The sequence below is a fragment of the Delphinapterus leucas genome, chromosome 3, assembly GCF_059928025.1.
Source record: "Delphinapterus leucas isolate spDelLeu-1000000601 "Yukka" chromosome 3, BTC_Dleu_Yukka2, whole genome shotgun sequence".
Classification (NCBI taxonomy): domain Eukaryota; kingdom Metazoa; phylum Chordata; class Mammalia; order Artiodactyla; family Monodontidae; genus Delphinapterus; species Delphinapterus leucas.
Window position 1 is genome coordinate 143,097,157 of NC_143131.1, and position 16,799 is coordinate 143,113,955.

At 43.1% G+C, this 16,799-nt stretch overlaps 1 protein-coding gene across 1 annotated transcript in view; it reads left to right on the forward strand.

Annotated features, from left to right (window-relative positions):
- TENM2 (teneurin transmembrane protein 2) overlaps nucleotides 1-16,799 on the forward strand; it is a 465,471-nt gene that overhangs the window by 359,383 nt on the left and 89,289 nt on the right. The window contains exons 14-17 of the mRNA XM_089909643.1: nucleotides 709-919; nucleotides 5,191-5,310; nucleotides 8,492-8,753; nucleotides 9,521-9,788. Coding sequence (XP_089765769.1) covers nucleotides 709-919; nucleotides 5,191-5,310; nucleotides 8,492-8,753; nucleotides 9,521-9,788 — 861 coding nt within the window. The remainder of the gene's footprint in view (nucleotides 1-708; nucleotides 920-5,190; nucleotides 5,311-8,491; nucleotides 8,754-9,520; nucleotides 9,789-16,799) is intronic.

Sequence of the window (16,799 nt, forward strand, 5' to 3'; positions counted from 1 at the left end):
TGAAGGGTAGATGAATAGGAATCAGCTCAGGAAAGAGGTGGAGGGGCAGGAATCTAGGCAAATAAATCAGAATGTTCAAAGTCCTGCAGGTATGGGGAAGATAGTTCCAGGAGCAATTGGGGAAACTAATGGCTTAGTTTGTGGGTGCTCAAGCTAAAGCCATTTCTCCACATTTCCTGGAAAGTGTCAAACTCATCACCCTGGTTCTCCCACTAGTCAGCAGTACCCTCCCTGGCTTAGAGGGAGAAGGGACGGAATGCTTTTCTCCATTGAAGCAAGATTTAAGGAATCCCATGCATTTTGATGACTTGCACACCCATTAGCACGGGCCCGTGAGATCTGGCAACAGGTAATTCTTTTGCGCAATGTTGTTTAAGAGCAACATGTTTGTTTTTATTGCCAACCACTCAAATACTACTTGCTCATGATAGAAAAAGTAGAAATTCCAGAAAAATACAAGAAAGAAAAAGAGAGAAACACACTAATCTACTACCTGGGGATAACCATTTGTCCGCATTCTCAAGTATTTCCTTTCAGTCTTGTACTTCCTGTGAGTATATAGTGGAATTATCCTAGGCTTGTTGTGTGAAACCTGCCAATTCAGACCATTGGGAAGGGTTGAGGCTGCTCGGGACAAGGTGTTAGCATCTCAGAGCAGCTTTGTGCCGTGATATCTGCTGACCCCCAGCTCTGTCTCTGCCCTTCCAGATGGCCTGGTGGACTGCCTGGACCCTGACTGCTGCCTGCAGTCAGCCTGTCAGAACAGCCTGCTCTGTCGGGGGTCCCGGGACCCCCTGGACATCATTAAGCAGGGCCAGACAGACTCACCCGCAGTGAAGTCCTTCTATGACCGCATCAAGCTCCTGGCCGGCAAAGACAGCACCCACATCATTCCTGGAGACAACCCCTTCAACAGCAGGTAGGCGCCCTTCTGTCCCCGCGGGTGGCTGAGGTCGCTGCTTCCCCTCCTGTCCAAGCAGGAGGAAGTGCTCCTGGTTTTTCTGTGGGCCTAGTTGGCCTGGAAACTACCCCATGGGAGCAGCTCCCTGCTCTGGTTCATAGAAGGCCCTTTCCTCTCTGTGGGTCAAGCTCCAGAGCAGAGTCCTGGTCCCTCTATGGGATTTGGCCACCTGCAACCCAGAACCTGCTTAGAGACACCTGTTGATTGCCTTCTTTCTAGATCATTTTTACGATCTATTATTTTATGATATTATTGTTATATTAAATCTCCTTTTAGCATACCTCTCCTTGTGGCTCTTATTTGATCATCCCCGAAATATTTCATTCAGCAGAGTATTTTCTAAAAGCAGTTATAAACTTAATAACACAACTTAGCATTTGTGCCATCTTAGAGTCAAGATGATGCCAGTGGCTAGAATTTATTGAATGCCTGTGATGAGCTAGAGGCTTGAAGTAGGTTGGCTCTAATCCTCACAGTCACCCACCCCATCAGTGGCATCTGCTAATTGCCGAGTTCGTGCTAGACATTGTGCCAGTGCGTGTCCCCTTCTCATTCCAAAGTGGCGGGGGGTAGGGGTGGGATGGGAGTTTCTCTTGAGTTTCCATTTGCTCTCAGTTGCTAATGTGAGGCTTATGAATATTCTAGAGGCAAATTCTGGATTTATTTTGTAATCAGCTTGGCCTCTCCTCTCCCCCCCACCACCGCCAGGGCAGGTTAGAAGTGTACCCCTGGAGGACAAAGCAAGGGGAAGAGTTGGCTTTGAGATACCCCCTGGCCCGTTCTGTCTTCTAGGCACTGTTTCTGATTCTGAGGGCGGAAGGAAGGATAGGAGAGGCAGGGATGTTCTTCAGGCCTGCCTGCACATCTCTGATCTCACTCTGGGTCGGACTGGGTCCAGATAATGCTGGTGTCCGCAGATGTGAGGATGGTGGGTGTGATCTTCTTGGGGGCACCCCTCCTCATGGAGAAATAAGAACTGGGAACCTCTAGGAACTAGGCACTTGTCCCTGCCCCCTTACCCCTCTGACAGCCCTCTTCATGCCATCTTTCTCTTAGTTTTCTTCATCCTCACTTAGGTCTGGGCAGACCCTGAAGCAACTCGGGAAATAACACTGCTTAAGCAGACTTCTCGCTGGCAAAGGAAATAACAGACTTTACTTCTTGGAGGAGCCCTTACCCTTATAAGTGATTGTCTTGGAGCCTCCCTCATTAGACTTTGGGGAGGAAACATCATCAGGCCATGACTGAGACTCCGCTCCTCCCTGGGAGAGCCTGGTGAGGGTGGGACGGGGAAGTGGTGGGTAATGGTACAGCCAATTAATTCTACAGCCCCTTAGAACTCTCTGGGAAGCTGTGCAGCCCCAATTCCTGGCAGCTCTTTGACTATGAGGGTTCTTAATGAGGTCACCGTGGGCCAGCAACTTTAGCCTCTCTCTGTTCTGGTTTTACTAAAAATAAAGTAGAAAAGAAAAAAATAATCTCAGCCCTTGTCTATTTCAGCCACCCCCCCCAACACCCTCTAGCTGTGTCATGTTAGGCAAGTTATTTAACCTCAAACTTTATTTTCTTGATTGTTAAAATTAAATTAATACGTACAGATTATACTACACGCAGTAATATTATTTTAATATGAGTAACCCTCAAAAAAATAAACCACAGATCTCGGAACAAAAATATATTTTCCCTGCTTATTAAATCCCAGTTCTGGGACGGGGATTGTGTAGGTATGTTTCTTTTTAATTATGAACATAATTCCCATTGCCAGAGACTCATGACAGGCCCTTGCACTAGTCCGTGAGCATTTCGGTGAGGTCTGCATACAGTTTGCTTAGACTGTAAGGGCATCTTTCAAAGGCTCGTGCTCTGTTTCAGTCGGCTTCCTATTAACATTTTATTATTTCTACCCTAAATCCAGTAATTTCCTCATCTCCTCTTCATACTCTTTCTTCACCTGTGCCTTGAAAATCAATCTTCTCCTCCTCACCAGTAGTTACCACTCCCAGAAGGCACCTTGAGTTAGAGGCAAGATGTAGGGAGCAGGCAGGGGCTCCGGAATATTTGGTAGACTATACCAGCCCCAGAGATCTGGGCAAAAGAAGCTTGCTTTAGAGAAAGCTCCACGCTCCAGCATGTCGGCTTGGATCCATAATTCAGAAATGCAAAATGTTACTCCAAGACATAGGTTGAAGTTCACCAAGCATGTGAATTTCAGTGCATTATCCTCTGACAAATAATGAAAGACAAAGCTAGGAGTAAAAAAGAGCTTAATTCAAGACTGCTAAGAAGGCGTTTCCCCTAGATAATGGCATACAAAAATAACTAAAATGCCTGGACTCCACCACTATAATTTATAGAGCAGATCTCACTATCTAGATAATGTGATAATTGTTACACACCAATAATCATAAATAGGAACGAACTGATAGCATGTCTTAGCTGAATCTTTTCTGCGAATTGACTGCCTAGAGACGATAGGAAGCCAGCAGCAGTGAAGAATTAGGAAAATTGAGGGTAGAAATCACAGGCAACCCAGCTCCCTTTATTCCTGTGGCACTCTGCAAAGTCTTATGCTACAGGAATGATTTAAAAGAAATAACAGTTGTATAAAAAATGGAGGGGAAAAATACTCCACTGTGGGATGTACTCCCAATTTTGTTTTCTCATCACAAGCAGCTTGTACCTTGTGGTCATCAACACACATCACTGATTTTAAAATAGTGTCTAGGAAGGCCTGAAAGAAATCTTAGTCTGAGCTAAGATAAGGAAATGGAATTGAACGAAAGAATTATTTTCATAAATTAGTTTTCCATTTTCAAAAGACTGTATGGCATTGTGGTTGGAACCAGCTAAAAATGGAATTCATTTGATAGGCAGCCAGTAGCAGACAATTAGAGCTGTCAGTGGAACAGTCTAAACCCTCCTGAGATCACCAAGGGGTGGGAGTTGAACAGTTGGGGGGATTGCTAATAGAAAAGAGAGGTGCTTGGAGAGAGCATCCCTCCAGTTTTGGGTTCACCTGGGACTGCAGAAATAAGTGCATTCCAAAAAATTGAGGAGACTTGGACAAGATTCTGGCAAAGAACGGGTCAGCTTGATTACCTGGTCCAGAAATTGGGAGTGTGTCCAAGAATCTGAACGCCTGAGAACCTCTCTGCCTTCGCCATATTGCCCAGTGGCTTGAAGGCCAACGGTACAGCTGCAAACCTGCCTGGTAGGCTGGAAACTTAGTACAAAAATGGAACTTCTCATTAGCCCATTTCTCTATGAAGTCAGGAGAATTCAGGTGAAGTGAGGCATGTGCATTCTCTCTGCATGGATTTTGAGTAGACTATTGTGGCATCTCTATTGCTTTATGGGATTTCCCAGAAGGAGCTGGTTGAATGCTGGCATCTTTGGGAAAGTTCTAATTACTGTGATCTGGAGAGAGGGGGGCTTTCTCTCATGGTGGCAAAAAGCTGAGAGGTATATCACCTCCCCGCTCCCCTGCCCCAAATCCTGGTAGCAGGAATTTGATGTAAGAGAAATACATAGTTACATGGAATCCAGAATCCAAGATAGTTCTACCAGAAAAAAAAAAAAAAAATCTCTAATGTTCTCTTTTCCTCAGGATGGCATGGATTGTGAGAAACTTTGCTCTTAAAGGGCAACAGGAAAAATAATGTATGTATATGTCCCAGCCTCATAAAAAACCTTTGTGTGCTCCCACCACCCAACCCCCCACTCCCTCTGTCATCCCAGCCTGGAGGAGAAGAGTAACAGTGCCTTCCTCCACGGCCAAAAAAGGAAATGAGTAGGCAGATGGGGAAGCTCTCACCCGAGGATAATACTCTCCGTGCCAGGCTAAGGCACAAACATGAGTGATGAGGGGCAGCCTGAAGCTCGGGCCAAGCAAAAGGCAAGTGATGTCAAGAAACGGAGTGAGGCTGAGGGCAGAGGGAGTGTGCACAGGGGACCCCATCGCCCAGCAGAGTGACTGAAGATGCTGCCCGTGGATTTCACCCCAGACTGTTCCTCGGGGAACGCCTGCATTGAGACATCCCTCTGGCCCACATCTCTCGTGGAGATGTGATTGTGTGAAGCCAGAAGTTCATGTTTAAAGGTCTCGTCCTTGCCTTAGGGACCAGAGGGGATGGGGGGGTGGGCAATGGGGAAGGGGAACTCTACGACACTCCCTTGTCCCCTTGTTCTCCTGCCTGGGGCTCAAAAGCTTGTGTTTCTCTTTCTCTCAGCTTGGTTTCTCTCATCCGAGGCCAAGTAGTAACTACAGATGGAACTCCCCTGATTGGTGTGAACGTGTCTTTTGTCAAGTATCCAAAATACGGCTACACCATTACCCGCCAAGATGGCACGTAAGTAGCTTTATGGGGCTCCACTTACTTAGGATTGAGGCTGCAAAGAGACAGATGGTGCTGTTGGCTTGGAACCACGTGCCTCCCCCTTGTGGACTGGGGGGAGACCCACCAGGCCAGATCTCTAGGGAGAATCCCCCCTATATATATATATATATATATATATATATATATATATATATATTTTAGTATGGTCTCAGAAATGGAAAATAACTAGAATGGCCAACCTCTCCAGGGCTGCCCACAGCAATGCTTTTTCCATGGCAGGTAAATGCTTTTCTGTGAGTGTGTGTGTGTGTGTGTGTGTGTGTGTGTGTGTGTGTGTGTGGCAGAGGCCAGAAGGAAGGGAGAGTAGCTCTTGGAACCTCACTTCTATTTTATTTTAAATCAAAGGCAGTGCAGGGTGACAAGGATCCACATGCCACAGTGTCCTGTGGTGAACCCCTTCTGCTTTCATCTGTGGCTTTAGGAGTTGTGTTATTTTTGCTCCTGTTTTGAGGGGGTGGGATGTAATCAGAGAAGCCTAATTAGATACATTTAGCTGTCACCCTGCGGTGTGAAGGAGGCAACCTTTCCCTATTATCCTCTGATTGAAAACCCGCACCCATGCAGCCTCCACCAAGATGAAAGCTGTCGTTTCCTTAATCCGTTGGGCATGGACTTGAAATTTAAAGAAAAAGATAAAAAGAAGAAACGAAATCTGTGGGAAGGGGAAAACAACTCACCCACCCTAGCCTTAAAACACACACAGACACGCTATTGTATTCTATTCCAAATGAAAGAGGAGACGGTTGATGTAAATCTGATGCAACACTTTTTCTATAAAACTGGAACCTGGAAAATCATAAACGTTTCATGTGCTGTGAATCTTGCCTTTCTCTGGTGAAGAATCTGGGCTTTTTTTCTAATGTCCTAAGGTAGCCTTGCAGGTAGTTTCAAAAATCACCAGCCCACAGTAGCCCTGTCCTCCTATTTTCACCTGTGAAACCAAATATTCTCGGTATTCACTAGGTGCAGGCAATTCTAATTAGCTGAAAGCACTAGGACTGTGAAGGTGTACCATGCCGAGCTGCCTCGGTGCTTGTTCATTCTTAGAAGCCAGTGTTCTTGCCCTGTAAGTCCTGTGACGACACCAGAGGACATTTCTGAGTCCTCGGTCTGAGGTTTCTCACCACCTTATGCTCCCCGATCCCTCTCAGCTGCTTCCTGACTAATTATCGCCTAAATCCACTTCCCAGTTCATCTATCCAACCTCATGGATCGGTGATTCTTCAGCTTGTCCAGGTAGCAAAGCCCTGGAAGTCACAGGGTGTGTTTGGAAATGCTCCGAGGAATCCCGCAATCTGTTGTGTAGTGGTATGTGCCACAGACATGGGTGGTTTGATGCTATCATCCCAACGAGGAACAATTTCACTTCAAAACATTTGACTCTCCTGTACCCGCTACAAAACCATCCCCGGGCGTCCCTGGTGGTACAGTGGTTAAGAATCTGCCTGCCAATGCAGGGGACACGGGTTTGAGCCCTGGTCTGGGAAGATCCCACATGCCGCGGAGCAACTGACCCCATGCACCACAACTACTGAAGCCCTTGTGCCTAGAGCCCGTGCTCCACAACAAAGAGAAGCCACCGTGATGAGAAGCCCGCGCACCACAGCCAAGAGTAGCCCCCGCTGGCCGCAACTAGAGAAAGCCCACGTGCAGCAACGAAGACACAATGCAGCCAAAAATAAATAAATTTAAAAAGAAAAAGCGTCCCCAGCAGCGTGCATGTCCCAAAATAAAATATAAACAAATTAATAGAATAAACTCTTCCACCATGATATTTACCTTAATATTCATATGTTCCATGTTCACTCGTTTTACGTCTATTGAAAAACACTAAAAGTGTTACCAAAATTCAGTGAAGCCAGTGAGTCCGTATATTTTCATTGAGTTTTTACTGTGATCCAGGAACTCTGCTGGTTGCTGGGGATTCTGAAGTGTATACAAGGGAGTACCACTGCCCTCAAAGAGTTGAGATCCCGGCGGAGGAGTAAAGCACAAAATTGAGAGACTTCTCGCCATTAACGTTCTTTTCCATTAATTGGGGAAGAACTACCTTTATTTTACTTTACTAGTAACACACTTCCATCCAGCTCTGGAGGAAAACAGGAATATAGTTTAAGAACGATTGTCAAAAATATCAGAAACCATTTCATCCAAATGCCAAATAAATTTGTGTTTTGGAAAAAAGTATCAGAAACAAGGCAAAATGGATGAAGGGGTTTAAAAAGTCCACACTTCTAGTGTTAAATAAGTCCTGGATGTATGTATAACATGGTGACTATAGTTACTATTACCACATTGTATATTTGAAAGTCGCTGAGACAGATCTTAAAAGTTTTTAGCACAAGAAAAAAAAATTGTAACTAGGTGTGGTGATGAATGGATTTATGGTGGTGATCATTTCACAGTATATACAAATATTGAATTATGTTGTACACCTGAAACTAATATAATATTATATGTCAATTATATCTCAAAAAACGTTAAGGTTCTGTGAAACCAACAGAAACAGTACAGGTTGATGAAAAGAAAGCTTTCATGAGCTCCTCCCTGTGTCCTAGAATCGAATCATTGTAACTCCACTATGTAGTGAAGACTCCTATTAGCCTAGCACGATGCTAAATGCTTTACACCTGGGCAGGGGGGAGGAGGGGGACATACATTTTCTGTAAAGGGCCAGGTAGTATCTATTTTAGGCTTTGATGCCATATGGTTCCTGTTAAAACTACCAGGCTCTTCCACTGTAGGTCAGAAACAGCTGGAGAGGATAAGCCAATCAATGGGCGTGGCTGGGATTCCAATAAAACTTTTTACCAAAACAGGTCGTGGTAGCTCATGGGCCGAGTCGGCTGACCCCTACTTTGAATTCATCACAAAATTTCATCCTCTCAGCCACACCGGGACATTGGTATAATTATTTCCGTTTCTCAGATGAAAAAACGGGGGCTGAGAGAGGGTTAGCAACTTGCCCACAGTCACACAACTAGTAAGTGGTAGAGTTTGGGTTCCCACAAAGCCCGTGTTCTTCTCCTGCCTGCTCCGCCCCTCCCACTACTTTAAGCCTGGAGGCCAGAGCACCTACCTGGTCTGCAGGTGAGTTCACCCCTCTCAGTGAGCTCACTTACCCCCTCTCCAGGTTTGACCTGATCGCCAATGGCGGCGCCTCCTTGACCCTGCACTTTGAGCGAGCCCCGTTCATGAGCCAGGAGCGTACCGTGTGGCTGCCGTGGAATAGCTTTTATGCCATGGACACTCTGGTGATGAAGACAGAGGAGAACTCCATCCCCAGCTGTGACCTCAGTGGCTTTGTCCGGCCGGATCCAATCATCATCTCCTCCCCGCTGTCCACCTTCTTCAGCGCTGCCCCTGGGCAGAATCCCATCGTGCCTGAGACCCAGGTAGGAGCACCGGGTACCAGGGTGGGACTCTCAATACTGCCCTGCCCCAAACTGGCTGGCTGACTTCCTCCCACCATCTCTCTCTGCCTGGATAAGCCAGAAACTAATATTAAGGGGGAGGGACAAAAAGTAAGAATGCAGTAGAATTTGTAGTCACTGGAGAGAAAACTGAATCTCTCCTGGACATTCCGGATGTTTCCAGACTTTAGCAGTCACTGGAGCTTTTAATAGAATAAAAACAATACACATATGTGCAACGCACCTGCAAATTGCTTTTTATTCCTGTTAGTCACAGAGATACATGATAAGAGGCGCTTTAACGATCTACATCAGTGTTACGACAGAGGGCATATTACATTATTGCCTCCCTGTTGCTTTATAGCAATTGTCGGTGGAAGTTGCAGGTTCATATAATTACAGCCTCTTGTGGCCTCCTTGCATGCAACTAGCAATAAAGCCTGCTGTTCTTATTTACATCTTTTGCCAACAGCGTGGTTTTAAAAAGAAGCACAACAGTGACCAAGAATAATTATTAATCCAAAAATAATAACCTCAGCCACTTTGCTCCGTAGTGCAGGATAAAGTTTTGGTTGTCGGGGGGGGGGGGCGGTTTCTCTCTTCTCAGCCATGGAATGTGGTTCTTGCACTCCCCCGTAAGGCGTGATTCTTTGGTGGGGGTGGTAGCAGACAGGTAGCCTTGGGTTGCAAGCAGCCCAGCTGCCGGGGTGCCTTTGATGCAGTGTATCTACCTTGCGTTCCCTCTCCAGGTTCTTCATGAAGAAATTGAGCTCCCTGGTTCCAACGTGAAGCTTCGCTACCTGAGCTCCAGGACCGCAGGCTACAAGTCGCTGCTGAAGATCACCATGACCCAGTCCACGGTGCCCCTGAACCTCATCAAGGTTCATCTCATGGTAGCTGTAGAGGGGCACCTCTTCCAGAAGTCATTCCAGGCCTCTCCCAACCTGGCCTACACCTTCATCTGGGATAAGACGGATGCCTATGGCCAAAGGGTCTACGGACTCTCTGACGCTGTTGGTATGTTTCAGTTTCAACCCCTTATTGATTCTTGGATTTAGGCATGCATTAAATCAACCTGTATTTATTGAGTTCCTAGTATGTGCCAAGAACTATTCTAGTAGCTAGGGAGGCAGTGGTCCATAAGCAGACAAGCGTCCTCTTCCGTGGACTTCCTATTCTACTGAGGGATCGAAATAATAAACACAGCCTGGACAAGAAGATATCAAGCAGCGTTAGGTGCTAATATGAAAATAAAAACGTGTTGTGTACTGGGGAAGAGGGGCAACGGTGGGTGGGCGTTCAGGGAAGGTTCCTCAGCAATGATGTTTAAACAGAGGCTTGAATGAAAAGGAGCTGTGTGAAAATCAGGAAAAGAGCATTCTTTTCCTGGCAGGAAAAGAGAAGAGGGAGGTGTTTTTGAAGGACAAACCTAGGCCAGTGTGGCTGGAATGTAGTGGACAGGGAGACTATTTGAGATGGGGAGAGAGGTGGGCAGGGGCTCGATCATGTTCCAGAGAGAACACTCTCAGGTGGCACAGAACCAGAGAACCAGAAGACGGAGCTAGAGGGGGGGCTGAAAGCCACATGCTATGTTTCAGGCTTTGCCTCTGAGGGGATCACGTGATTTCCCACTTGGGAAAGACCAGCGTAAGAGAAGGGTCGTATCGTTATCGGTCTTTGAAGAGTCGTGAGCTGTGGATTCATGTCAACCTACCCAGTATATTTTCTTACTTGTAGAAAGCTGTCTGGGATTCATTAAAATCCAGAATCCTGTATTTTCTTCACCAGTAGGCTTGTGGTTTTCAAGAACTGCAATAAGTTACCATGGGACCAGAGGGAGAGGGTAAGCAAGTTGCCTAAAGTCACAGCCCTAGCAGGCTACACATGCTCAGAATATTGCCCTTGCGGTCTGCTTCGCCAATGGGTGGAGTTAATAACTTAAAGACAGTAGTAAGTTATTGGAGTAACGAGTGCATTTAAATGTAAACAGTGGCTAATTTAATAAATATTATGTCAGGCTTTAGCCAATATCAAAATGATAGCCAACATCAAAAAGAAGACTGCATATCATAAAGCACCGCATGTACTCCAGCTCCTACCGTTATCAACACATCTTGTTTCCTCCTTACCTTCCTCCACTCCTCCGCCTCCCATATTTTTCTGAAGCAAGTCCCAAACATCAGATCATTTCATCTGTAGTATATCAGAGTGTATCCTTAAAAAACACTTTAGAAGCATAACAACAATATCACAACAAAGAAACACAATAAGTTCTTAATATCGAATAGCCAGTCATTGTTCAATATTTCAGTTGCCTCATGAGTAGCATAAAATAAAGTAGTACTTTATTTGTTTGACTCAGAATCCAAATAAGATCTACCTTTTGCAACAAGTTTTTTGTTATTATACAGGTTTCAGGTTTACAGCATTATAATTCGACATCTGTATACACTACAAAGTAATCACCCCCACAGCTGTAGTTAGTACCCATCACCATACAGCTGACCCCCTTCACCCATTTTGCCCACCCTCCAAACCCCTTTCCCTCTGGTAACCACTAATCTACTCTCTGTATCACTGAGTTTGTTTTTGTTTTATTTTGTTTGTTCATTTGTTTTTTAGATTCCACATATGGGTGAAATCGTTCAGGATCTGTCTTTCTCCTTCTGACTTATTTCACTTAACATAATACCTTCAAGGCCCATCCACATTGTCGCAACTGGCAGGCTTTCATTCTTTTTACAGCTGAGTAGTATTCGATTATATATACTGCAATTTCTTTTTTTTTTTTAACATCTTTATTGGGGTATAATTGCTTTACAATTAGTGTGTTAGTTTCTGCTTTATAACAAAGTGAATCAGTTATACATATGTTCCCATATCTCTTCCCTCTTGCATCTCCCTCCCTCCCACCCTCCCTATCCCTCCCCTCCAGGAGGTCACAAAGCACCGAGCTGATCTCCCTGTGCTATGCGGCTGCTTCCCACTAGCTATCTACCTTACGTTTGGTAGTGTATATATGTCCATGCCTCTCTCTCGCTTTGCCACAGCTCACCCTTCCCACCTCCCCATATCCTCAAGTTCGTCCTCCAGTAGGTCTGTGTCTTTATTCCTGTCTTACCCCTAGGTTCTTCATGACATTTTTTTTTCTTAAATTCCATATACATGTGTTAGCATACGGTATTTGTCTTTTCTTTTCTGACTTACTTCACTCTGTATGACAGACTCTAGGTCTATCCACTTTATTACAAATAGCTCAATTTCGTTTCTTTTTATGGCTGAGTAATATTCCATTGTATGTACGTGCCACATCTCCTTTATCCATTCATCTGATGATGGACACTTAGGTTGTTTCCATCTCCGGGCTATTGTAAATAGAGCTGCAATGAACATTTTGGTACATGACTCTGGTTTTCTAAGGGTATATGCCCAGTAGTGGGATTGCTGGGTCATATGGTAGTTCTATTTGTAGTTTTTTAAGGAACCTCCTCCATACTGTTCTCCATAGTGGCTGTACCAATTCACATTCCCACCAGCAGTGCAGGAGTGTTCCCTTTTCTCCACACCCTCTCCAGCATTTATTGTTTCCAGATTTTTTGATGATGGCCATTCTGACCGGTGTGAGATGATATCTCATTGTAGTTTTGATTTGCATTTCCCTAATGATTAATGATGTTGAGCATTCTTTCATGTGTTTGTTGGCAGTCTGTATATCTTCTTTGGAGAAATGTCTATTTAGGTCTTCTGCCCATTTTTGGATTGGGTTGTTTGTTTTTATGTTATTGAGCTGCATGAGCTGCTTGTAAATTTTGGAGATTAATCCTTTGTCAGTTGCTTCATTTGCAAATATTTTCTCCCATTCTGAGAGTTGTCTTTTGGTCTTGTTTATGGTCTCCTTTGCTGTGCAAAAGTTTTGAAGTTTCATTAGGTCCCATTTTTTTGTTTTTATTTCCATTTCTCTAGGAGGTGGGTCACAAAGGATCTTGCTGTGATTTACGCCATAGAGTGTCCTGCCTATGTTTTCCTCTAAGAGTTTGATAGTTTCTGGCCTTACATTTAGGTCTTTAAACCATTTTGAGCTTATTTTTGTGTATGGTGTTAGGGAGTGATCTAATCTCATACTTCTACATGTACCTGTCCAGTTTTCACAGCACCACTTATTGAAGAGGCTGTCCTTTCTTCACTGTACATTCCTGCCTCCTTTATCAAAGATAAGGTAACCATATGTGCGTGGGTTTATCTCTGGGCTTTCTGTCCTGTTCCATTGATCTGTCTTTCTGTTCTTGTGCCAGTACCATACTGTCTTCATTACTGTAGCTTTGTAGTATAGTCTACAGTTAGGGAGCCTGATTCCTCCAGCTCCATTTTTCGTTCTCAAGATTGCTTTGGCTATTCGGGGTCTTTTGTGTTTCCATACAAATTGTGAAATTTTTTGTTCTAGTTCTGTGAAAAACTCCAGTGGTAGTTTGATAGGGATTGCATTGAATCTGTAGATTGCTTTGGGTAGTAGAGTCATTTTCACAATGTTGCTTCTTCCAATCCAAGAACATGGTATATCTCTCCATCTATTTGTATCATCTTTAATTTCTTTCATCAGTGTCTTATAATTTTCTGCATACAGGTCTTTTGTCTCCTTAGGTAGGTTTATTCCTAGATATTTTATTCTTTTTGTTGCAATGGCAAATGGGAGTGTTTTCTTGATTTCACTTTCAGATTTTCATCATTAGTGTATAGGAATGCCAGATATTTCTGTGCATTAATTTTGTATCCTGCAACTTTACCAAATTAATTGATTAGCTCTAGTAGTTTTCTGGTAGCATCTTTAGGATCCTCTATGTATAGTATCATGTCATCTGCAAACAGTGACAGCTTTACTTCTTTTCCGATTTGGATTCCTTTTATTTCCTTTTCTTCTCTGATTGCTGTGGCTAAAACTTCCAAAACTATGTAGAATAAGAGTGGTGAGAGTGGGCAACCTTGTCTTGTTCCTGATCTTAGTGGAAATGCTTTCAGTTTTTCACCATTGAGGATGATGTTGGCTGTGGGTTTGTCCTATATGGCCTTTATTATGTTGAGGAAAGTTCCCTCTATGCCTACTTTCTGCAGGGTTTTTATCATAAATGGGTGTTGAATTTTGTCGAAAGTTTTTTCTGCATCTATTGAGATGATCATATGGTTTTTCTCCTTCAGTTTGTTAATATGGTGTATCACATTGATTGATTTGCGTATATTGAAGAATCCTTGCATTCCTGGCATGAACCCCACTTGATCATGGTGTATGATCCTTTTAATGTGCTGTTGGATTCTGTTTGCTAGTATTTTGTTGAGGATTTTTGCATCTATGTTCATCAGTGATATTGGCCTGTAGTTTTCTTTCTTTGTGACATCCTTGTCTGGTTTTGGTATCAAGGTGATGGTGGCCTCGTAGAATGAATTTGGGAGTGTTCCTGCCTCTGCTATATTTTGGAAGAGTTTGAGAAGGATAGGTGTTAGCTCTTCTCTAAATGTTTGATAGAATTCGCCCGTGAAGCCATCTGGTCCTGGGCTTTTGTGTGTTGGAAGATTTTTAATCACAGTTTCAATTTCAGTGCTTGTGATTGGTCTGTTCATATTTTCTATTTCTTCCTGATTCAGTCTTGGCAGGTTGTGCATTTCTAAGAATTTGTCCATTTCTTCCAGGTTGTCCATTTTATTGGTATAGAGATCCTTGTAGTAATCTCTCATGATCTTTTGTATTTCTGCAGTGTCAGTTGTTACTTCTCCTTTTTCATTTCTAATTGATTTGAGTCTTCTCCCTTTTTTCTTGATGAGTCTGGCTAATGGTTTATCTATTTTGTTTATCTTCTCCAAGAACCAGCTTTTAGTTTTATTGATCTTTGCTTTTGTTTCCTTCATTTCTTTTTCATTTATTTCTGATCTGATTTTCATGATTTCTTTCCTTCTGCTAACTTTGGGGGTTTTTTGTTCTTTCTCTAATTGCTTTAGGTGCAAGGTTAGGTTGTTTATTCGAGATGTTTCCTGTTTCTTAATGTGGGCTTGTATTGCTGTAAACTTCCCTCTTAGAACTGCTTTTGCTGCATCCCATAGGTTTTGGGTTGTCGTGTCTCCATTGTCATTTGTTTCTAGGTATTTTTTGATTTCCTCTTTGATTTCTTCAGTGATCACTTCGTTATTAAGTAGTGTATTGTTTAGCCTCCATGTGTTTGTATTTTTTACAGATCTTTTCCTGTAATTGATATCTAGTCTCATAGCGTTGTGGTCGGAAAAGATACTTGATACAATTTCAATTTTCTTAAATTTACCAAGGCTTGATTTGTGACCCAAGATATGATCTATCCTGGAGAATGTTCCATGAGCACTTGAGAAAAATGTGTATTCTGTTGTCTTTGGATGGAGTGTCCTATAAATATCAATTAAGTCCATCTTGTTTAATGTATCATTTAAAGCTTATGTTCCCTTATTTATTTTCATTTTGAATGATCTGTCCGTTGGTGAAAGTGGGGTGTTAAAGTCCCCTAGTATGAATGTGTTACTGTCGATTTCCCCTTTTATGGCTGTTAGTATTTGCCTTATGTATTGAGGTGCTCCTATGTTGGGTGCATAAATATTTACAATTGTTACATCTTCTTCTTGGATCGATCCCTTGATCATTATGTAGTGTCCTTCTTTGTCTCTTCTAATAGTCTTTATTTTAAAGTCTATTTTGTCTGATACGAGAATTGCTACTCCAGCTTTCTTTTGGTTTCCATTTGCATGGAATATCTTTTTCCATCCCCTTACTTTCAGTCTGTATGTGTCTCTAGGTCTGAAGTGGGTCTCTTGTAGACAGCATATATAAGGGTCTTGTTTTTGTATCCATTCAGCCAGTCTGTGTCTTTTGGTGGGAGCATTTACATTTAAGGTAATTATCAATATGTATGTTCCTATTCCCATTTTCTTAATTGTTTTGGGTTGGTTATTGTAGGTCTTCTTCTCTTGTGTTTCTTGCCTGGAGAAGTTCCTTTAGCAGTTGTTGTAAAGCTGGTTTGGTGGTGCTGAACTCTCTCAGCTTTTGCTTGTCTGTAAAGGTATTAATTTCTCCGTCAAATCTGAATGAGATCCTTGCTGGGTAGAGTAATCTTGGTTGCAGGTTTTTCTCCTTCAGCACTTTAAATATGTCCTGCCACTCCCTTCTGGCTTGCAGAGTTTCTGCTGAAAGATCCCCTGTTAACCTTATGGGGATTCCCTTGTGTGTTATTTGTTGGTTTTCCCTTGCTGCTTTTAATATGCTTTCTTTGTATTTAATTTTTGACAGTTTGGTTAATATGTGTCTCAGCGTATTTCTCCTTGGATTTATCCTGTATGGGACTCTCTGTGCTTCCTGGACTTGATTAACTATTTCCTTTCCCATATTGGGGAAGTTTTCAGCTATAATCTCTTCAAATATTTTCTCAGTCCCTTTCTTTTTCTCTTCTTCTTCTGGAACCCCTATAATTCGAATGTTGGTGCGTTTAATGTTGTCCCAGAGGTCTCTGAGACTGTCCTCAGTTCTTTTCATTCTTTTTTCTTTATTCTGCTCTGCATTAGTTATTTCCACTATTTTATCTTCCAGGTCACTTATCCGTTCTTCTGCCTCAGTTATTCTGCTATTGATCCCATCTAGAGTATTTTTCATTTCATTTATTGTGGTGCTCATCATTGTTTGTTTCATCTTTAATTCTAGGTCCTTGTTAAATGTTTCTTGCATTTTGTCTATTCTATTTCCAAGATTTTGGATCATCTTTACTATCATTATTCTGAATTCTTTTTCAGGTAGACTGCCTATTTCCTCTTCATTTGTTTGGTCTGGTGGGTTTTTATCTTGTTCCTTCATCTGCAGTGTGTTTTTCTGTCTTCTCATTTTGCTTATCTTACTGTGTTTGGGGTCTCCTTTTTGCAGGATGCAGGTTCGTAGTTCCCATTGTTCTTGGTGTTTGTCCCCAGTGGCTAAGGCTGGTTCAGTGGGTTGTGTAGGCTTCCTGGTGGAGGGGACTAGTGCCTGTGTTCTGG